The 22,693-nt window shown below is 55.7% G+C and overlaps 1 protein-coding gene across 1 annotated transcript in view; it reads left to right on the top strand.

Moving 5' to 3' along the window:
- The window catches only part of NKD1 (NKD inhibitor of WNT signaling pathway 1), an 84,781-nt gene extending 62,388 nt beyond the window's left edge, over positions 1-22,393 (top strand). Inside the window, exons 5-10 of the mRNA XM_032323845.1 lie at positions 8,054-8,160; positions 11,131-11,226; positions 16,331-16,478; positions 16,938-17,022; positions 18,411-18,538; positions 19,289-22,393. Coding sequence (XP_032179736.1) covers positions 8,054-8,160; positions 11,131-11,226; positions 16,331-16,478; positions 16,938-17,022; positions 18,411-18,538; positions 19,289-19,878 — 1,154 coding nt within the window. The 3' untranslated portion in view covers positions 19,879-22,393. The remainder of the gene's footprint in view (positions 1-8,053; positions 8,161-11,130; positions 11,227-16,330; positions 16,479-16,937; positions 17,023-18,410; positions 18,539-19,288) is intronic.
- Positions 22,394-22,693: the final 300 nt, after the last annotated feature.

A 22,693-nucleotide genomic window follows, 5' to 3' on the forward strand; every position in this document is an offset into this window, starting at 1 on the left:
GGCTCCCCCTCCCCCCACCGTGGACTCCTGGCTTAAGGACCAACAGCAAGGCGGGGGCCCCTTGGGAGGTGGCGTTTTGGTCCGGCGACCGTGAGGGCTGACCGTCGGGGGGCTGTGGGACATCCCAGGAGAGATGCCAAGTAGACAGACGGTTGGACACTGAGTCTGGAGGTCGGGGAGCAGCTGGGAGGGGGGAGACAGCGAGAGCATGGGAGAGGGAGGACTTCTAAGGACATCTCCCCTGCAAAGTCCTGTCAATCACTGGGGCTGGCCGGTGGTTCCCTGGAAGTCGGAGAGGAGGAGGAGGTGACCAAGGAGCAGCAGGACCCCCCCCCCCCACACTGCCCATGGAGGGCAGGCAGCCCACACCCTGCTGGCTATGCGCTTTCAGTTCAGAGCCTGTCCTCCTGCGAGTTTCAGCGAGCCGGACTCCACTGGGCGGCGGCAGTCCCCCCAGCGGCCCGGGTGACAGCGGCTTCTCTCGAGTCTGTTTTTCATAAAAGCTCAGCTGGAACAGTGGAAATTCTGACTCGTGTCAGATACCGAGGAGGCTTTAGTAGTTTCAAGTAGCTCGGGGTTAGATTTTAAAAGTTGAATTTCATCACATGTTTTAACTTGGGCGGGGAGTAGAAGGGACATGGTATTTTTAGCCCAAAAAAGCTTTTTTCTCTTTCCTGCTCCCTCTCTGCCGGCCCTCCCCCCTCCCTCCCTGAACAGATGTTCCGTTTCAACCCGATTCAAACCTCAAAGCACAGTGGCCATCAACCTTAGGCTCTGATGAGGGAAAAGGCCAGAATGCTATTTGTTGGGAAGGGTTTTTTCTTTCTTTCTTTCTTTCTCTTTTTTCCTTTCTTTTCTCCCCTCAGTCATAGCTGGTCCTTAAATAAGATCTCCCTACAGTAAAATGCAGCCTGGGAGGGAAGACCGTGGAGGAGGAAAACCCAAGCTGGCATGTCTGGAATCAGGAAGGGGTAGACACCCACTAGTAGAAAGTGCCAGAAACTACCTTGGGGAATCCTGCCTCATTAGGTCAACTCCTCTTTGGGCGGTGGTGGTTTTTGTCTTGATAAGCAGGGGCTCAGAGTTAAGTTGGGATTCTTGGGGTTCTTTGGACATTCAACTCAAATGTGCCAAAGCTTTGGCTGGTGATCTTGAAAAATCCTAGCATAGATCTTGCCTAAAAAGGGCCAGCTGGATCCTGGAGCTCAAACCATGTCATCCACACCCATATCCACTCCCTCCCTCCCTCTCCCCTTCCCTCTCTCACCTCTCCCTCTGCCCCTGTGTTTGTCTCTCCCACTAAGGTGGCCAAGGGCAGCTACCCAACTCTGGGCACTCCCATCATCTGAGCCCAGCTGCGTCAGGTGGAGGACAGCCCCCAAGTCTCAGTACTTGTTGCAAAAGTTTGCTTCTTGCCAGGTGGATCTGGGTTGTATGGCCCCTGACCTTCATCCTGTTTGGGGGCTGTCTTTAAGAAAAGAATACAGGGGTCTTTTATTTATTGACTGGTCTACACAGTTCTTTGATAACTCTGAACCAGATGACAGCTCCATCCGGTAAATTTAAATAAATATATCTCCAACTCAACCTTCCCTTATCTCAATTACAGAAACGCCTCTTCGCCCTGACACTGCGTGATGCATTAGGACATTTGCATCAGAATGGAAAAAGATGGTGGTTGTAACCAGTTGAGGTTCAAATACCTAATTTTTGAAAGTATCCGAGAACCCAATGACTATGGGAACAGGGGGCCAGGGCCCATGCAAGTGAAGGCCCCATGGGCTCTGCATCTCTGGCTTCAGGATGCACCCTCTGGTACTGACCTAGGAGCCCCCCGAGTGGCCATCAGGATGAAATTCATGGTGTTGGAGCTAGGGGCTGGGTGCATCCCCAAAGCCAGGGTGGGGTCAGCCCTCGGTAAACTATGTGGATTGAGATGGGAGAGGGGTGGCCCACCAGAGGAAACCCAAAATGCTCTTCTCAGAAGGGGGCCCAGGGTGGCAGGACACGCGGGAGCAGGTGTCTACTAGAGACCAGGGGCTGGGGAGTCAGGAAACGGGAATTTTCATTCTTCTGTTTCTACACTTTCCGGGTTCAAATCCCACGTGTGCTACTGACTGTTGTCTCATTTTGATGATGATGGTGAGGAGGAGGATGTGGGCAGTGTTGATGTGCCTAGATATGGTGTGACAGGCACTATGCCATCTCTTGGGGGCTACTTGAGGAAGATCAAATTAACAGAAAAATGATAATGTGGAATAAAATGGACTCACTGAGTAGGGAACCCTAACCTAGCCCCTGGGGGCTTGTAGGCAGCTTCTCGGAAGTTGGAGGGCCTAAGCTGAGGACCCGAAGAGTAAGCAGGAGCCGGCGAGCCGGGACGAGTGTTCTTGGCAGGGATAACAGCACGAGAGCACGGCTGGGTCAGAAACTAAAAAGCGGATCAGTGGAGAGAGGGGTCCGGGAGACGGGAGCAGGCAGATCAGTTTTAGCGGCAAATACATGGCTCGATCCGTTTTGTTTCTTAAGGTGAGTTTCCTCTTTAGGAAGATACAAACAGGAACTTACCTGGCCTGGTCTCCGTAACAGGCCCTAAGGGAATAAAGCACATACCCACTAACCTCACCAGCCCACTGCTGTGCCCGTGAATGAACAGATTTGCGCGTCTCTCGGACCCTCGCTCCCGCAGGAGAGCCTTGCACAAATGATGCGAGAAACCATTTGGCCTGGAATGCACATATGATATCTTTCTCTTTTTGCTGGCAGTCCATTTACCCGCCTAATTATATTTGGCAGAGGCTAATATTAAAATTCATCTGCATTCCCTCTAACAGCTGCTGATGGAGGGCTGGGGAGTCAGAAACATCCTGGCGAGCCACCCCGAGACTAAAATATTTGCAGCAGATAATCTGCATGTGGACAATTGAGAAGAGCCTGTGAAGACATTAGGGCAGGTGTCCAGACTCCAGCAAGGAAGCTCTGGCTTGTGTTAGATCTTACGTCGTAACGACTGAGAATAATGTGGCAGGTAACCGGGCGGAGAGAACTGCCCATCCGTGTGTTAGTCATTTCTGGTCTCAAGGGGTGGGAGGCGGGACTGATAATAGTCGTAACGGGATTTCAGATTTGTCCCTACTTCCTAAGTTTGTGATCAACCAGGCCTTTCTGGATCATGTTAAAATATGCCAGTGTTTGCTCCTCTTATCCAGAGTTTGAATTTTAGCCTAAGTATGGGATTCAGGAACAGACCTGCCGCTTCCAGCCACCCCCCTTTCTAGCGCAGGGTCCCAATGTCAATCAAGGCAGAATTTATGGTGTGTTTGTTATGCAGCTGGCATGGATTGGCTGCCCTGTGCTTCTGCTGTGGGCATCCCAGGGGCGCTAGCCAGCGGGACCCCGGATCTCAGGAGACTTGCAGTCTAGCCACCAAGGATGTGGCAGGCTCCTGGGAAAGAATGGGAGATCCCAGATGAGATTGTGCAGAATGAAATGCTGGGCTTGATGGGAAGAGACCGCACCCAGCTTGCAACAAATGGATTCATGCAAAGTAGAGAAAGGAGCTCCCCCCCCATCCTCCAACCCCCACCTCAAGACACCTTTCTGCCATCTGTCCCCCAAAATGTCACTGGCAATATACAAGCATATGAGGTCCAGCCTGTGAATGGTGCCCCCTAGGGTTGTACAGTGCACACCCTGCCTCTCAGATGACCCTAAGTCTACCCCCTCACCCCCCTGGGAAGAGCCCTGAGGGGCTGGTCCTGCCTGGGTGCCAGGGAGGGTGGGGCTGCGGAAAGGCAGATCTGTTTTACTTTATAGCCATCTTCTCGGCTGTTGGCAGCTCGGGCTGGGTGGGCTGTGCCATCCTGCTCCCTGGGTCACTGCTATTTGCCAGGCTAAACAGGCTGGAGGAAGTGACTGGGGCTCTCCCAGCCTGTGGTCCCAAATGAGCTGTTGATGCCTCCCATTGGGACTGTGGGTGCGAGGTGAGGGCTGGGAGTCAGACCTTGTGATCACCCCCAACGACCAACCCGACCGTCCTCACTCAGGTCTTTCCTTGCTCCTCGGGGCTCCTCTGTACTCTCTTCTTTCCCTCTCTTCCTCCCCAGCCCCCTCTTCTTTTTAAACTGGGGGAGGGACAGGGAAGAGACTGTCTTTGATCTCAGTGGAGGAAAAAAGTCTGTTCTGTTCAGGCTTTTGGCTAACACAACAAACAGTGTTTAAAATTTAACTTTGCTTAATTAATTAGTAATTCTGTTTAATGCTGTCTGATCTCCCTCCAAAAGGTATTTTGAAGCTTGAGAAGGGAACATCAAAGGGAGCCGGGTGAAGATGGTCAAGTAATGCATTTAATCTGGCAGTTGCTGGGGGTGGAGAGATGCCAGGTTGGGAGCTAATGTGGGAGAGAGCCATCATCTGGTAAACACAGCCAGCAGGCTCCTCGCAGCCGTGGTGTGAGAAGGGACAGCGAGCAGTTTCCAAAGAGAAGGAGCTCTACACACCGCCCCCAGACTCATCTGAGCTGAGAACTGGTTTGAAGAAATCAGAGTTGACATTTTCTTTCTTCCATGCCTACTGTGTATGGTTGGGCAGGTTGTGTACTGCACAAGAGTTTCCAGTTATGCAGGTGAGCAGCTGGTGAAATCCAGTCTGCACCCTGTTTATTAGGGTACCCTGGTGGGAAGGGTACCTAAGCGCAGTTCATAAACTTTTGTAAAAGGGCCAGCAGAGTACAACTTTTAGGCTTTGTGGGCCATATAGTCTCTGTTGTGATTACCAAACTTTGCCATTGTAGAGTGAAGCAGCTATACACAGTGCATATGAACGTGACTGTGTCCCAATAAAACTTCATTTACAGAAACAGGCCGTGCGGTGGGCTGGGTTTGGCTCACAGGGCATAGCTTGCCAGCTTGTGTTCTAAGTCATCTAAGGGTACGTTCCAGGCAGTGATGTGAATGTAGGATATAAAATCAAGAATATGAGTCTTTGAACTTGAAGGCTTTTCTTGCCTCTTCACTCCATTCCTCCCCTTCCTTTTTCTGCTGTTCCTCCTGCTTTCCTTTCTCTTTCAAATTAGCAGCATCTCCTGTTGTTACTGTGAGTGATTAAAGAATGTTGAGTCCCTCTGAAATTTTGCCCCCCAGAAGATCATCTCTGGGCTGAGCCGGAGTAGGAGGGTGCGAATGGGCTCAGAATGTGGTGCCAAAGCTCATCTCGACAGAAATGCCGTTCTCTTTGCTGGTGGGTGGGACCTTGGCAGCCCGAAGTGGGTACTGTTTACCCTTCCTGTGCCTGCCCATGAGCCCAAGGATGGATGGATGGGGGGCGGGGGGGTTGTGCTGTGCAGGGATGGCAGGACTGGGTGCTGGTTGATGTTTGTTTGAGAGGCTTCACATGTGGGTTTGCAAACAGGGCTGAGTCCCAGCCCCTGCCTGTGGCCCTGGGCTCTGCTAGGCTTTCCCAACATCTCTGATACCTCCTCTGGCCATTGGGTGGGGAATAGCAACAGGGTGAAGGGCCTTCTTCGGTGGGGGTGGAGGGCACTGACTGTCCTTGTTCCTGGCCTCCGGGGCCCTGGGGAAGGATAGCTCCTGGTCCTACCACCCATCTGTGGCTGACCCCATGGGTGTCTGGGGGGTGGGCGTTCTGAGCTGGGATGGCATGAGGGACCCCCTTGGTGAAGAGAAGGCAATCCAGACTATGGTGGTCTTTAGAGAAGACACAGAAAGATGGTGATTGGCCCGGGGTAGAGGGTGCATTTTCTACCTTGTTGGGTGAGGAGGAAGGAGGGGAGGCGGGGAGGGCCTGCATGTAGGGAGGGGTGCTCCAGAGAAGGAGGGAGCAGGGACAGAGCTTTCTTTTCTTTGGGTTTTATCAAGTGGAACTTGAAAGGCAGTGTTGAACCTGAAGGTGGTTTTCTGATAACTTCTCTTTGAACTTGAAGTTTGGTTTCGATAAGCCTGGCTGGCTTACATCTCCAGCCAGGACCTCTGTGGAGGGAGGCTGCAGCTTTGAAGATGGAACTGGGCTTTGTTTTCCTTTCTTCTCCACACCCCCCCCCGCCCCCGCCGACCCCTGCAGGGGGGCTGTGCCGGCCAGGAAAGCACCACGGTTTCTCCAATGGAGCGGTGTTGGGGTGAGGGCGACCATCTGGGTCTGCGCTATCAGCTGGGACCGTGGCTCCTCTCCATCTTTGGCCAACCCGGCTTTTACTGAGCACCTGTTGCACGCAGGCGACTGTGCTAAGGAGGCACTCTCCTCATCGCCTTCCCCCACCCCAGTAACCCTGTGAGGAAGAAACCATCTCATCCCCACTTTCCCCACGAGGAGACTGAGATCCAGAGAAGCCCAGTGCCTTGCCCAACATTGTCCAGCCCATCAGCAGGAGCAGGGTCACGATATGGGTCCAGAGTATCAGTCCTCTCAACCAGATGCTCACGCCGAGCTCAGCTGCACCCACCGGAGACGTTCGGGACCCCTAGAGCTGAGGGCCGGGCATGAGGAGAGACCCTGCTCCCTGACTTGCTCTAATGAGCTTCTAGACCTTTTGGCCTTCTAAATGGGAGTGGCAGTAGTACCTACTGCTTTGGGGCCTGGTACTCCGTCAGGTTCCATGATGGTGGCTGCTCTGGCTCAGTGGGACTCTGGCAGATTTGGGGTGGGGGAATCAGGGTGGCCCAGGCTGCGTGCTTGGCTGTCCTTGGGCCACTGGCTCATTGACTACCTGAGTCCTGCCCCAGGACTCAGTGTTGCACTGGACTGGCGTGCCTCCTGGCTCTGGCAGTGTTTGCTTTGGAGGAGCAGGGAGGACAGGACCTGGTTTTATCCCCTTGATCAAAAGTGGTCAGCGTCAGTCACCTTTCCCCACCCTGGGGGCCTCTGAGGAGTTGGATCTTCTTTTAGGTTTGTCCTTATTAGCCTCATTCTGTGAAAGCTCTGGGACAGAGCTGGGGTCCTTGGCTGAGACAGGGTCTCCAGCTGGATATCTGACGGCTCAAGGGAGTTGTCACCTTGCTGTGGGGGCATCATGGGACGGGGGGGGGGTCGTCTTGCATCCCTCTGGGTGTACCTGGAGTGAAGAGAAAGAAGGGGGCACTCAGGTCCCACTGGGAGGGGAGCTGAGGCTGGAGTCAGGTCAGTCTGTTACGGCCTTGGCCTTCCTGTCCCTGCCCATCTGGCCTGGTGAACCATCTGGCATCTCCCTCCCTGTCCTGTTCCCCAGCCCACGCTGCCTGTGTTTGATATGATGTGTTTCTGGCCTTTTGCATTCCCAAAGCCTCCGTTTTGAGGAAACTTGGCTACCAACTGTGCTGATTCCCGAGAGACTTTGTGGGGAGGGGACCTCATTCCCCTGACTGCGCCCACTTGCAGCCGCTGGGACCCTGTGTGCTGGCCCTGGGCTCTTGGCCCTCGGTCACTGAATCCACTCTCCCCGAGGAGAGGACTCCCAGAGGACTGCTCTGGTTCGGGTTATACAGCTGGGCAAACTAGTTGAGATGCCTAGAGAAGTTACACGACTTGCCCTGGGTCACACAGCTTGTTAGGAGGACCCAAGCAGAGACCATGGGTGCTTCTCAGGCCGCCTGAGGGAGGCTCCAGCTTTCCCTCAGGCCTCCTGACCAACTCCCGGCATGCCGTTCGCTGGGCCCTGGCACATGGCCCCTTTGAGGAGGCCAACATGTCAGCAGGGGAGGCACTGAGACTGTGTGGAACGTAGCCGTGGTCTGCGAGCTTCCCGTCCACCTGCCTCTGGTCTGAGTGCCCTGGCCGACCGCAGGCTACTTGTCTGGGCTGTGTAGTTGGGGCAGGAAATGGCAGCCTGGAGGCGCCCTGGGGTCATCTGAGTGGCTGGCATGGGTGCACCTGGGGGGGCTCTGGGGCGTCCCTCCGGCAGCCCCGGACATTCCCCGAGGCCAGAAAGCAAAGTGACTTTGATCTTAGTGCATGGGCAGGCCAGGAAGGGGTCCAGTCCCCAGAACGAAGCCCCAGTGGGGGCGGAGGCCCCAAGGCCCAGCTGGGGACCGTCCTCACGCTGTCTCACTTGCCCTCCCCGCAGTGGCCCTGCCTCCTGAGAAGACAGACGGGCTGGCCAGCGGAGACGAGAAGAAGAGGGAGAAGGTGAGCGAATCTTGCCCAGGCTCCAAGAAGCAGCTGAAATTTGAAGTAAGTACCCTTTCCCTGCGCTGGGCTCTGGAGAGAAGTGTTTCTGTCTCCTCGGCGGGAGGGAACAGAACTTCCCTCCTTTTCAAGGAGGGAAGCTGAAGCCCGTGCAGATGCAAAGGCCTTTCACCTCCTGTGTGACCCACTGCCCGTCTGGGGCTGCTCCAGCTCTGCACGGGCCCCGGGGACTCAGCACCGCCATCCCACTGGGCTGTGTCCTGGCATTCTGGGGAGGACCTGAGCGGGGACCTGGGGATTGGCTGGCCCTGGCGCTGCCATTACCGTCTGAGGTCATTGCCTTCTCTTCTGGGCCTCGGTTTCCTCGTAACTGGAAGAAGCCTCTGATTTTGACTCCTGGGGCTGTTCTAGGGAACATGGCAGGGTTCTTGGGTAGACTGGATGCCAAGGCAGAAGGCCTTAGGCAGGTCCTCGGCCCTATCTGGGACTCAGATTCCCTGTGTGGTCAACAACTAAAGGAACATGTCCTCCTCGAGCTTGCAGTCTGTCCATCCTGCCCCATCCCAAACAGTACGTTAAGCTCCTTCTGTGTATCAGGCAGGGCCGGGTGCAGGAGAGCAGAACCTGGGCCTCTCGGCGCAGAGCTTACTGGCTTCTCTCTGCTCTCCCTTCTCCCTTCTTCGTTCTCTGCCTCCCTCCCTGAGACCACTGGGGCAGAGCTCTAGCAGGCTGAGGTTCGCATGGCCCTGCCCTCCCGGAGCACAGTGTAGTGGGGGAGGCGGGAGAGAGACCCAGTCCTAGTGACTGCACAGCTGAGGATGTAATGGGGGGTCTGGGAGCACGCAGTAAGGTGGGTGCCACAGCCAGGCTGGAGGCCAGCTGGGTGATGGAGGTAGTTCTTGATGCTGTGTACTGTGGTGGCGGAAAGCAGAGAATGGGGCGGATACCAGTCTGCATTGAGCCTCTGAGTGCCAGAGTAGGAGTTGGGAGAGGTGAGGACAGGAAGCCTCTGGGATAAGGAGAGCACTTCCGACTGAGTGAACAGCAGGAGCAAAGGCCCTGAGGTCAGCCAGGGTTGCGAGCTGTCTGGGAACAAGCAGCATCATAGGGCATAGTGATGGCAGGTGGTGGCGGGGAGATGACTCGGGACAGGGTGTGATAGGGTCCCAACGGGCCTTGAATGCAGGAGGTGACGGGGGCGGGCAACATCCCACTGGGGAGCTGGGGTTGCTAGCTGCTTCTCCGAGACCACCAGAGTGTCTTCTAGGGGTGGTTGGGCAGAGCTGAGGGCCGAGTGCTGCAGCAGAGGGAGGGCTCGGACTCAGAGCTCTCACTTCCCTGGAGGCCCAAGGGGGCCAATTTCTGGAAGGGCCGGGCTGACTGTCTGGGACTCATCCACGGCCCCTGAGGACGACTCACCTGAGACACCTAGGTGGTAGTGGAGGGATTAAAGACGCAGATGACAGAATTTGGGGCGGGGGAGGGCATAGTTACCGAACCCTGAGCTGTCTTTGGAGCTGCGCAGAAGGGCCGGGGAGAAGGAATCAGAGAAACACTCTGTGTGCGTGTGTATGAATGTGTGTGTGGGCAAGTGTGCGGGGCGAGCGCTGTGCTACATGAAACGGTGCCTCGCAGAGCAGAGCGGGCACTTGGCAGGTATCAGACGGGCATGTCACAACTGAGGGAAGGCTGACTTTGAACTCCGCGTGGGCCGCCCGAGGACTGCTGGAGGGAACTGGCTTCGAGCTGTAGAGGCTGGGGGCAGGGATGCCGCACTCAGGCTCATCCCTGCCAGCATGCAGAGGCCGGGTGTCACTCCCCTCTGGGGTGCTGAGCCTGCCTTCCTGCAAAAGGAGGGGGCAACTGGGGCAAGATGTGGAACAGAATGGCCTGGGAGCATCTTGGCTGGTTTTTATAGAATCTTGTAAACCTCTTTCCCCAAACGGCCAGCATTTCTCGAACTTTCTATCTCGTGTTCAAGGGCTCCTACGTACACACTGCCAAGGACCGAGCTCATCACTTCCCAGCTCGGGTGCCCAGCCGGGTCCCATGAGTGATGATCATGAAGTCGTTGTGAACATTACATGCATCCTGTTACCGTTACAGCGAAGACAATGGCAGCTATTATCGTTAATTGCACTTCTCTAGGTGCCAAACAGTTCCACGCTTTTTCCAGGTCCCCCTTTGCAGAGCCCAAGGCAAGGACTTGGCAGGTGATCCCAGGGAGCAGCAAAGGAGGGCAGCCAAGACCAGTGGGTGAATGGGCGGACCAGCGCCAAGGCAGCTGGGGCTCAGTCTTGCTGGGACCCCCTCCCCCCACTCCCTGAGAACCATGCAGAATGCCTGATGCTGCCCCAGGCATTCAGTCCCCGGTTTTCAGGGCTTCCTCTGGCACAGAAGCTGGCTGCTGGAGGTGGGAGGTCGGGAACTGGCCCGAGAATTCGTGACGTGGGGCCGTCCATGCTCCCAACAGGCTCGTGAGATCAGTACTGGCCTTTCCTGTAATTTACATGAGGGGAAACTTCCAGAGAAGCCACGCCCAGGGTCACACAGTCATGGAGGGCCACTACGGGCATCTCCTGGGCCTGAGCTGGAGTTTTACCCTATAATGCTTGTTCACCCTCTTCTGCCTTCCATATATGGTGGCCATCCTGGGCATCCGGCCATAGCTTCCCATTACTGGTCCCCGTGTCTTCCAGTAATTTTTGTCCCTTGGTCCAGTTTCCATCTCCCTGAGGCCATGAAGCTTCCTCTCAGACCCCCAGCTCACAGCCCCCTGGTGTTTCCTTTGCCTTCAAAGACCTAGAGGCTGTCTGGCTCGCCCACAGGCATCTCTCCCCGGGCCAGACCTGCCCTGCCCTGCCCTGCCGGGCCTGGCCTCCCTGCCTGGCCCCTCAGCTCTTGTTCATTATGATCGTCCTTCACACAAGGCCTGGGGAGGGCAGTGAGGAGGCGGCTGCCCAGTGACCTGGCCTCTGGGTACTCCAGCCACACCCGTGGGTTGTCTGTGTCCAGGAACTACAATGTGACGTGTCCGTGGAAGAGGACAGCCGGCAGGAGTGGACCTTCACCCTCTACGACTTTGACAACAATGGCAAGGTCACCCGTGAGGTGAGTGCACCTGCCAGGGCCCGCTGCCTCTGGCCACACCCTTGGGCCCTCCTGCCCTTCCCCCTCCCTCTTCTCCAGGGCAGCCCACCAGGTGGAGGCCAGGAGGGGTGAGGTAGGGAGGGGATCCAGGCTGCTGGAGCTTTAGGGAGACCTGGAGGGGTGTCCTATAGCTGCCCAGTGAGTGGGCAGCAGGGACAGAGGAAGGGGTGCCCAGGACCCCTTGCATTCAGCTGAGGTGGGAGGTCAGGGGATTAGCCCTGAGGGCCCCCCTCCCACCTGGAGGAGGACCCAGGTCCCACCAAAGTCCTGCCCTGCTGCCTCCTCTTTGGAGTTGGAGAGCTCTGGCTGGGGCAAGGGCTGTGACCACCCCAGGCAGCTTCCCATCTCAGCCAGTGTGCCCAGGACCTGGGGCCAGGCGGGCATCTAGAGGCTAGGCCGCCCTCTGCTGAGGCAGGAAGGAGCACCCCCCGCCTCCCGAGAGCACTGCGCCCAGTCACAGGCCTGTTTGTCACCACCCTTCTCCCTCAGAATGCTGGCATCTCTCCCCTCAGCCCTCCTGCCATACCTCTGTCCCCTGCGGAGCTGAGCCGAGTGAACATGGCATGCAGAGCTGAGAGGGAGAGAGGCCCAGCAGGCGCAGGGCAGGAGCGCTCGGGGTGTTTAAGGTGCTGGAGGAGACTCACGTGGTGGCTGCTCCCCAGGAGACCTGGCTAGGGCCAGAGCTGGTAGGGCAGGCCCTGGCTTCAGTTCCTGGGGCTCAGGGAAGCCACTGATGGGTTGGTGGAAGCAGGGGTAGGACCTGGTCTGAGCTACTGAGCTCTGCCTCCCATTTTCCCTGGGCCAGGCACCCCTTCTGCCTTCTTGCTGCTTTTCCCACCGTCCCCCTGGGACATCCTCTCCCTCCCCAGGAGGCCCTGGTTTTCAGATAGGTGTAGGGGTCTGAGAGCAGCATGGCTGCCTGCATACCCGCCTCATGTCCCGCTCGTAAGGGCGTCAGGGGTGTCCCCAGAGAAGCTTTGCTGTCTTCTCTCTCTGCCTGGTTCAGAGCTACGGATTTTTTTTTTCTGGGGCTTGGTGCAGGAGAAACTGCTGGAAGGGATGCCTGGGTGAGGAAAGGGCAACTCTTCCTCAGGCTGGGACTTAAGGAATGTTTGAACAGGGTGGGGGAAGCTGTGAGTGACTTTTAATCATTCAAGACTCTTGAGGATAGAAGTGACAGAATCCCAGAAAACTGCTCTCGGTTTACAAAAAAAAAAAAAAAAAAAAAAAAGGAATGTATTGTGATCCAGGGCACTGACTTCAGGCATGGCTGGATCCAGAGGCTTGGTGCCCTCAAGCCTAGCTATCTTCAAGGCTCTGTTCCCTCTGTGTTCCTCCATTGTCCGGCAGCCTTTCCCCTGGCCAGTAGTGAGGTGACGGCTGACATTTTCCTGCTGTCCGGGACTCTCAGCAACCCTCTCAATTCAGAAGTTCCAGAATGGAATCTCTCGAGCTCTGACCGCCTCACGTGTCATTTTTGCCATGGGTTTGCAATGCTTGGGATGGCCCTATTCTGGGTTGTAGGAGCAGAGAGATGTTACCAGATACATGAGACACAAAGAGTGAAAATGAGAGGGGGTGTGTAATCAGCTCACAAAATAAAATCAAGGTACTGTTTTTAAGGGGCGGGGGAATGGGTTCTGGGCAGGCAAAGCCCCGAGAGGGGCCTGGGTATTTGGGAAGCAGTGGAAATGCCTCTTGGTTGGAGACCTTGGGGAAGCCGGGGAAGGGGGTGGTTTAGAGGAACCCCTATCCCCCTCCAGCTGTGATGCTTTGTGTGAGAGGTTATGGTTTTTCTGGAGTGAGCGCTGCCCCTCCTCACCACCCTGTTTGGGAATGGCAGCTGTGGTGTAATTATCTTCCCAGGGAAACACTCTGCAGTCTGGGAGCTTGGTTAGCTGAGCTGAACGGTGGTGGCCCGGCCATCTGTCAAGGCCACACGGACAACCGGGCTGGGGTGCAGAGGGTGGCATTGCCCTCTCTTCTGACTTGCATGGTGGCCAAGACCCCACTGCCCCTGTGAGCCACTGCATTCGTTCCTTGCTGCTTTGAAAATTGCTGACCGTAAGAGGGCTGGCCCCCTACCTCGGAGGAGGCCTTGCAGGGCACACCCTGCCGTCTGGTTCTGCACTGGGCCTTTCTTTACCCTTGGTAATGAGAGGAAGAGCAGGGAAGTGAGGGTTCCTGAGGTGGGTGGCCCAGTCCGGCCTCAAGAAGGCCATCCCTGGATTGTGTCTTCCTGCCCCCAGGAGCGAGGGGGCTGGCTTCCAGTCCAGGGAGAACCTAGCCTCGTGCTTCCCCTTGGTTTATTTTTAGCCCCGAGGCCACGCCTCAAAGCTGGCTATAAATACCAGTCCCCTGCGCACTCCCTGGCTGTCGGTGGGCATGTTTCCGTGGGCTGGGGCAGATCGGCTCCCACCTCAACGCAGCTACAGTCCAGAGTGGGCGCCTGGGCTCACTTCCCAACTCAGAAGAAAGTACCTGTTCATTTGTGCAATAAATATTCGCAGGCACCTACTTCTGTGTGCTGCGCCCCATGCAGGCAAGAGCCGATTTCTCAGCTGGGATTGCCAGAGCGTGCCTGTTCCTACACCCTGAGTCATGGCCCCCCCAGCCCTGGTTTGGGATAGGACGCTGGGGGCGATGATGCTGATGAACCTCACTTTTCTCATCTGTGAAATGGAGATACTGATGCCTCAGGCATGAGCTTCCCAAGATGGGAAGAGGAGGGAGCCAATGTGGGTGTGCAGAGCAGCTCAAGGGAAGAAGCCAGGAGGAGAGCTGTCCTCTGCGGGCCTGGCCGGAGGAGCTGAGATCGCTGAGTGACCGATCTGGGTTGCAAACTGGGTCTCACACGGGCATCCTTCATGACCCCATCGTAAACCCTGAGATGTTCCGGCCCAGCCCTCCCCACCCCAGAATGTTTTGTTAAAAATTAAGTTATCGCAGGCAACCAAAGTAAAAATAGATGAAGTGACTCTATCAAAATTCAAAACCAACGTGCCTCAAAGGACAACAGCAGAGCGGAAGGCAACCTGCAGCATGGGAGAAAATATTTGCAAATCACATAGCTGGTCAAAGATGAATATATGGGGGCACCTGGGTGGCTCAGTGGGCTAAGCCTCTGCCTTCGGCTCAGGTCATGATCCCAGGGTCCTGGGATTGAGCCCCACATCGGGCTCTCTGCTCAGCAGGGAGCCTGCTTCCCTTCCTCTCTCTCTGCCTGCCTCTCTGCCTACTTGTGATCTCTGTCTGTCAAATAAATAAATAAAATCTTTAAAAAAAAAAAGATGAATATACAGAATATAAAAAGAATTGCACGTCTGCAACGGGAAAACCAACAACCCAAGTAAAAAAAAAAATGGGCAAAGAACTGGATCATTTTGCCAAAGAAGATACACCAGTTAATGGCCAAGAAGCCCATGAAAATGGGCTCAACGGTACTCATCATCAGGAGATGCAAATCAAAACTGCAGGGGATCCCACCTTATATGCGTTAAGATGGCTGTTATTAAAAAAAAAAACACACATAGACCGACAATGACGAGTGTCCTTGAGGCAGCGGCGACCTCAGAAGCCCTGTGCGCTGTGGGCGGGAATGTCCCAAGCTACGGCTGCCGGCTGCCGTAAGAGACAGCACGGAGGGTCTTCAGAAAGCTAAGCCCAGAATTGCCACATGACACAGCAGTCCCACTTCTGAGTCTCTATAGCCCAAAGCAGGGTCTCAGGGAGTTGTTTGAGAGGATTACATATATATGTAATATACATACATATACATACATATGTTTGAGAGGATTAACATATACATACAATGCACTATAATTTAGCCATTAAAAAAAAGGAAATCCTACTAGAGGCCACAATAGGGAAGACCCTCCCGGACCACACGCTAAGGGCAACAAGCCAGCCACGGAAAAACCAATCCCGTGTGATTCCACCTCTATGAGGTACTGGGAATAGTTAGATTCCTAGAGTCAGAAAGTGGCATGGTGGTCACCAGGGCTGGGGAGATGGGGAGTTGTCAAAAATTAAATGGGTTTCCCATATCGGAGATTCTGAAGACTTAGCGGAAGATTCTGGATTTCTGGGATGACCCTCCCTTAGCCTGCATTGCCACGGTGCCAAGTGGGGGCCACCTCTGTGGGTTCCCCACTCCGGGTCCCTCATCCTTCTACCTGCCTGGCCATGGCCGTGCTTGGAGTCCCCTCTGCCACCTCTGTCTGGGCAGCTTCCGGGTGGGGAAATCGGGTGAGGGAAGGCTGAGTCTGTCTGCTTATGAAGAGCCACAGGCCAGATAATTGGCCATCTGTGGGCCCGACTTACAGAGAGCAAATACCTTTCCAGAGGCTTCTACATCCTTTAAAGCTAGACGCCTCCCCTTCTGAAAAACGATCTTAGCAGATGCCCAGAACAAAGGGAGATGCTATATGATTCCTGCGTTCCTCAGTCAGAAGTCTCTGAAACGCTTCACAGAGCATGCGTTTGGACGTCTCCGTCCGGCTGAGGGGCTAACTAAGGCCCAGAGAGAGGACGAGATTGGGTCAAGTTCTCACAGAATAGTTTATCTTCAGCAACATACCTCCTTTCCCATTTTTCATTCAAAAGGAGCTCATCAGACCCCAGCAGCCTCCCCGACCTACCTCAGTTCACACTGACTGCTGGGGTGGGCAGTGCCCACCATAAGAGCCCTTCCCGGTGGGAGCGGGCTCAGCCTTTGCAGGACATACCAGAAGTCCTTGGCCATGGAGCGTCAGCCCCCCAGGGTAACTCCACTAAGGAGGGATGAGACTTTTCTGAGGTGGGGTCCTCACTGTCCCTCTAAGGACCCAAGTGTGACTGAACCAGTTGCCTGTGGCCAGACCTGCTCATTCATGTCATCTCCTGCTCCCTGCATCCTAGGATCCCTTCCCAAGTGAACCCCTCATGTGCACAATTCTGCCTTAGACTTGACTTTGGGGGAGCCAACGGCTTTCCCTTCCTCAGGTGTCACCAGGCCCTCTGAGTCCCAGGGCTGTGGGCGTATGTGGCTGAACCCCGGGGGGGCTTTCTGCTTCCCTCCCTGCAGGACATCACCAGCCTACTGCACACGATCTACGAGGTGGTCGACTCCTCCGTCAACCATTCGCCGACATCAAGCAAGACGCTGCGGGTGAAGCTCACGGTGGCCCCCGACGGAAGCCAGGCCAAGAAGGGCATCCTTCTCAATCACCCCGGTGAGAGGCTGGGGGGCCGCCCAGACCACAGGGGCCAGTCCACTCCCAGCTCCCAGAAAGGATCACACCCCACTGACCTGGGAGGAGTGGAAGGGAGTCCCGGGGGGCTTTCCCTGGGAGCGACTTTGTGGACAGGTGGAATTTGAAAAGCTCCCTGAAAGAGCAGAATTTGGATAAGAAAGGAATTACAGGTGGGAGGCCCTATGTAGGCAGAGCCCGGGCTTGGACATGGCACATGAGGAGTCTGTGGGGGAGAAGGTAAGTGGCCAGGTAGCTGTGAGACCCCTCTGTGTGGTCTTGGCTTGGAGAACCCTTCCCACAGAGCCATGGTGAGCGGCTGTGGGCCAGTTGTCAAAGGCTGCATGGCGATGGGGGAGCTTGGAAAACCTCCACAGAGCCAGGAATCTGGTGGGCACAGGCGTCCGCCGCTCACCCGGCTGTTTCTCGGGCGGGACTCAGACCTGCAGAGCACGAGGCCCAGAGCAGAGACCAAGCCTGCCGAGGAGCTGCGCAGCTGGGAGAAGAAGCAGAGAGCCCCACTCAGGTACAGTGGCTGTGTGTGCGGAGGCGGGGATGGACGACAGCCCGGGACCCTTGAACACATATTGAGCACCGGCTGTGGACCCCCTTACCCAGGGGATTTTGAGCAGGCGGCCCTAGTCTGTGTTCGCTTCAGGGGGCGGTGATTTCCGGAGACAAGCTCACAAAGCAAGCTCCGTTTGTAAAAAAGGACTAAATGTCGTTCCACATTCCCTCGTCCAGAACGCTTTGGGCCAGACAGGTTTTGGAATTCAGCATTGGCTGCGTTTTAGAAGGGAGATACCCAGTGCATCTCTCCTCTATGCTGCGTGGCATCCGGGCAGTACCCGCGATTTCGCACACTGAAACGTCTGACGGACACGTGGGAATGTCCACACGACACGTGGGAATGTCCACTCGAGGTGGTACCAAGGCTACCGCTACTGTCACACCCATTTCGGGCAGGCCTGGCTGCCTAAAAGGTTATGAAAAATCTTTGCCTTCAGGCTTTTTGGGTTTCAGAATGGAGGCTAAGGGATCGTAGGCTGTGATTCTCTCCCACCTGTTATTTCTTTAACTGGAGGGAGGGACACAAAGAAGAGAGTGTGTTTAAAGAAAGGCTTTGAGTAAACAGGAAGATCAAGTAGGAGGCGTGAGGATGTAGGAAGCATCCTTGGCCGGAAGTCAGGGGCTGGATGGCACAACCTGCCAGGGGAATGGAAAGGAAGGGACCGGAAGGGACCGGATTGTGACAGGCGCCCGCCCATAGGGAAAGGACAGAAGGCAGTCTCTGCAGGGGCCACAGCTTGGTGTGGGGAGGGGTGCATAGGCTAGCTGTGTTGGGGAATGGGGCGGATGAGAGGGGTGGGGTTGGCAGCTCAGAGAGCCTTGCAGGGGAGAGGCAGGGAGTCCGGACTCCCACAGAGGGAAAAAGGTGGCCTCTGGGGGCACCACTTTCCCCACCCCCTCCCGAAGCACGCTCCATTCTTGGCTTACAGAGCCTGCCACCCTCAGCTCCAGTGGGCAACTTCGGCTGTCCACATTTGCTGGGAACGAGCCCAGGGGTGAGGTCTCCCGTTTGCGACGGGCGCACATGGTTTGAAGCCTGACTTTGGGGCTTCTGTAAGTTTTGACCAGGTACCTCTGATGGTTTCTTTGGACCTGTTCAAGGACCTCTCCTGTCCTCCCAGAAGGCCCAGGGCAGCCAGCAGAGGTCTGCATCTCTGCTATCAGAGAGGAACTAGAGGCACTGATGGCTGAGATGACCACTCCCTCCCCTCCCTGCCCCTTCCCAAGACCCGGAAGATGAACGAAGGGTCCAGAAGGAATTGTCCTGGTGGCTTCCCAGGAGACTGTGGAGCTATCCCCCAGCTAGGGCGGGTGCCCACCCCCTCACTGGCCTTCTTATCCTAGGTTCCAGGGTGACAGCCGTCTGGAGCAGTCTGGCTGCTACCACCACTGCGTGGATGAGAACATTGAGAGGAGAAACCACTACTTAGATCTCGCCGGGATAGAGAACTACACGTCTCAGTTTGGGCCTGGTAAGGGAGCTTGTGCACCCGGGAGGCGGGGCAAGGGGAGGGCTGGGCTGTCCATGCGGGGTGGTGTTCATTATACCCCCCTGGGGTGGGGGAAAATGCAGGTTTTACAGGATGGGTTAAAGAGTCTTCTTGGAGGAGATGACATTAAAACCATTTTAAAAATGAGCACATGCCCCAAGTTGAACAAAATCAAATGGTACCTCAGGGCCTCTCATGCAATGAAAACCATTGCTCTGTGCCCCACCCCAGTCATCCCCCTCCCCCGGCCCCGGACCCTGCTTCCCTGTTCCATCGGCAAAATGCCACTCTGTCTTCCTCAGATGTTGATATCTGTTCGCCCCCTGCTGAGATAAATGAAGAGGTAGCTCACTTAATTTCATACCCCTCAACTCCCTACTCCCCTTCCTCCTTCTGCATGTAATTCCTGGGTTAGTTACCATCGTAAGTTAAGGAATATGCCTGTAGATTTCTGTTCCCATGACCTCAGACAGCGACTGGTGTCTCTTTCTCCTCTCTCTCTTGGAAGGGAAGTTACTTATTTTTAAGGACCTAACAAAGAAACAGAGCTTCCCCCTTCACAGACAGCCAAGCTCCATTCCAGAGAGAGCGAGGAGTGGTCAGGGTAGGGAGGGGAGCTCTCAGAACAGTTACCAGTCCAGGAGCATGGGGGGCATAGGGGGCTTCTGGGGGCACAGAGCAGCCCCAGCACACAGTAGGTGCTCATGAAATATCTGTTAAATTGGTTCCTAGGCTCCCCATCAGTGGCCCAGAAGTCAGAGCTGCCCCCCCACACCTCCAACCCCACTCGGTCTCGCTCCCATGAGCCAGAAGCCATCCACGTCCCACACCGAAAGCCCCAAGGCGCGGACCCGGGCTCCTTCCACTTCCTTGACACCCCATTCGCCAAGGCCTCGGAGGTCCAGCAGCGGCTTCGGGGCGCCCAGGACGGGAGCAAGCACTTTGTGAGGTCCCCCAAGGCCCAGGGCAAGAGCGTGGGTGTGGGCCATGTGGCCAGAGGGGTGAGAAGCAAACCCCCTCTGGGCCCCACCATCCCTGCGGTGTCCCCAGCCGCCCACCTGGCCGCCAGCCCATCCCTCCTCCCCACGCTGGCACCCCTCGGGCACAAGAAGCACAAGCACCGAGCCAAGGAGAGCCAGCCGGCCTGCCGGGGTCTGCAGGCGCCCCTGGCCGTGGGCGGCAGTGTCTTGGGGCGGGACCGCGCGAGGGACCTGCCCGCCGTGGTGGTGTATGAGAGCCCGGCTGGCCAGGCGGTCCAGAGACACGAACATCACCACCACCACGAACACCACCACCATTACCACCACTTTTACCAGACATAGACCCCTCCCCGGAAGCCCCCACCCCGGCCATATGAAGGACCCCCCCCTTCCCCAGGCTCTCCCCAAGGCATTATTATTCTATTAATTATTGTTATTATGATGATTATTGTTATTAATAATTATTGTTACTCCACTAATATTCAGCTAGCCTCCATGTAGAAGATATATGGAAACACAGAACTAAACTTTTATTTATATGTTGTGAGGACTGCATAACTTATCCAAGAAAATGACTCTGGGTTTGCAAGTGGCCTGTTGGGGGTGGAGGCTCTCTGGGGCTCCTGAGTGGCGCTTCCACGCAGGGCTGGCTCATACCCTTCCCGGCTCTGGGGGAGCCCTCGGCCAGAACTGTGCCCTACCCCAGTCTCTTCCAGGAGAACACCCTTACCTGGCCCGCTTCCAGAGACCCTCGAAATCTCCGAGAAGATAAACAGCTGCTACCTCTTAGTATTATTCTGATTTTCTTTGGCCCTTAACTGATTGTAATGTGCTACAAGGGATTTCAGCGGACCGCAGACGCGTGACCTTCCTGGCTGTTGTGTTTTTATGTCCCAACCTAGAAACCCTAGCTGTCCTTTCTGGAGTTCCCTTTCATGCCTCTCCAGTGGGATCACGTCCTTGCCCAAAACCTGTCCCATCTTTTCTGCCGCGTACCACGTGGAAACACATGTCTCCTCCTCCCTTCCCTTGTTCTCTCTTTTTTAGAAAGATACACACACACATATTTAAATACTGCCCCTGCAACCAGCCTTCTCATTTTGGAAACCTCTGGAGAGGGAACACAACCACAAAAACAAGCGTGGTTTTCCCAGATCGGGCATTTGTGTGTTGTCGGTCATGGCGGAAGATGTGGAAACCTCATGTTCTCTACCATTGGCAAATACATACATACCTACCTACATGCTTCTCTACCCGAGCTTCCTGTATCTATAGCTGGGCACTATCTGTCCGTTTCCATGTATCTTTCTATAAATATACACTCTCAGGTAAATTTTCCGGTGTGCAGAAATCAGTGGCTTGCTTCTCTAGACATGTCCTGAGCCCAGATGTCACCCTGTGTGCCTCTTGGTGGGGCCACTGTCCGTCAGATGCAAATGGTTGCTTGCCTCTCCTTGGCAGGTCCTTTTTCTGGGCTCAGGGTCTGACAGATTTGGAGAGGCCTGCTGGAGTCCAGAAGCTGGGAGGGCAGTGGAGACAGTGGCAAGAGTTGGGGCCCCAGAGCAGTGTCCTCCACAGAGCATGACTTGGTCTGATGAGAGCCTGGGGAGACTAGGAGAAGGACCACTGTCAACTAGTCGGGGTCCCATGGAAAACTTGACACGTGCTCCAACTGGGAAATCTGAGGGGATGTTTACAAAGCATAGGCAAAGCCTCCAGAAAGAGTGCAGAATCCGGGGCCCGTGATGTGTGGGGCCACTTCTGCCCCTGCAGGGGAACAGAGACGTGGCAGTCATCTTCAGGCAGAGCTGTGGGGTTGGGGGGATGCTACCCTAAGGAGCCATGAGGGACCATCACCCCTCAGGGACGCGGCCAGCCTGCGGGGACCTTACAGGGAAATCCATCTCTTGGTGCCACTCCTTCCTGTCGAAGCCCCTGGGAGCCAGAGGAAGCCACAGGGCCAGGGTGCCGGTTGAGGGCCACATGGATGCTCTTTCCAGGCAGGGAGCGAGCGGAGGGACACAAAGAGTGGCCAGCTGCTGGCCTCCTTGCTGGTTGGCTGCCAGATGGCATCTCTCCCAGAGCCTCCGATTTGGATTTGATGTGGCTGGAAAGGAGTTATTTTTGGTAGTGAGCTCTGGATGCGGATGCGCATCGGGCTAGAAGAGGTTAACTCATTCGCTAGTGATCACACAGCAGGTGGCAGAGCTGGGTTTCTAGTCTTCCCCAGCACCCCCTAACCACTTCAGGGCTTAACCACTGGGTCAGGTCTTCCCGTGTTTTGAGTTGTGGGCTTCTCTGTGGGCTTCTATCCGTAGCATCCAGCTCAAACTGAGGGGAGGGAGGGAGCCGGCCTCCAGAGGCCAGGAGCCGGGGTGGGATGAAGCGGAGAGGCGCTGGGCCCTGTCCCTCCCTCTCTGGGTTTATATGTCTACCTCACCTCGAAGTGCTTTGTCACGCTGTGGGGGCTGCGGACCCTCTGAGCCCCGCAACCAGATGGAAAAGGATCCTCTGCGAGGGGTAGTCCAGGGCAGGATTCTGGTACCCACTCCTGGGCCAATCACTGGGGCCCACCTGAAGTCACGTGTCCAACCCAGGGCCAGGGGGCGGAGTCTGCGGGAAGGGAAGGAAGAGTGCGAGGCTAGAATTGCTACAAGGTGGAAAGGAACCAGGGATTGGGTCCCGACGGGGAGTCTCCCAGCGGTGGTGGCTTTAGAGCGTTCCCTCAGCCTCTGAAAGGGGGTTCGACGCCATCTCTCGCAGCCTCTCGCCCGCCAGGATTCAGTTATTCCTTAAGGCACCTGAATTAATTCCTTAGGGATTTATTCAAAATACCGTTTTTGAAAAATCATGACCTGTGCCCACGTTAAAGATTCAGGTAGTACAGAATGGGTGTGCGGTAGAAAGTACACTTCCTTCCAGAATCCCTGACTCCAACCTTCCCGGGCCCCTCCTGGGCCATTCAGTGAGGCTTGGGGGTTGTGAGCCCAGACGCTGGGGCCTGGCTTCAAATTCTGAGTCCTCAGTGCTCTGTGCTTCAAGCGGTACACGGTACTCCTCAAGCCTCTGTTTCCCCTCTGTCGAGGAGTATCATAAGAGACCTACCCCACAGGGTTGTCGCGGAAAATTCACTGAGTTAACATAGGCCTGGCCGGGA

This window comes from Mustela erminea, chromosome 19, assembly GCF_009829155.1.
Source record: "Mustela erminea isolate mMusErm1 chromosome 19, mMusErm1.Pri, whole genome shotgun sequence".
Classification (NCBI taxonomy): domain Eukaryota; kingdom Metazoa; phylum Chordata; class Mammalia; order Carnivora; family Mustelidae; genus Mustela; species Mustela erminea.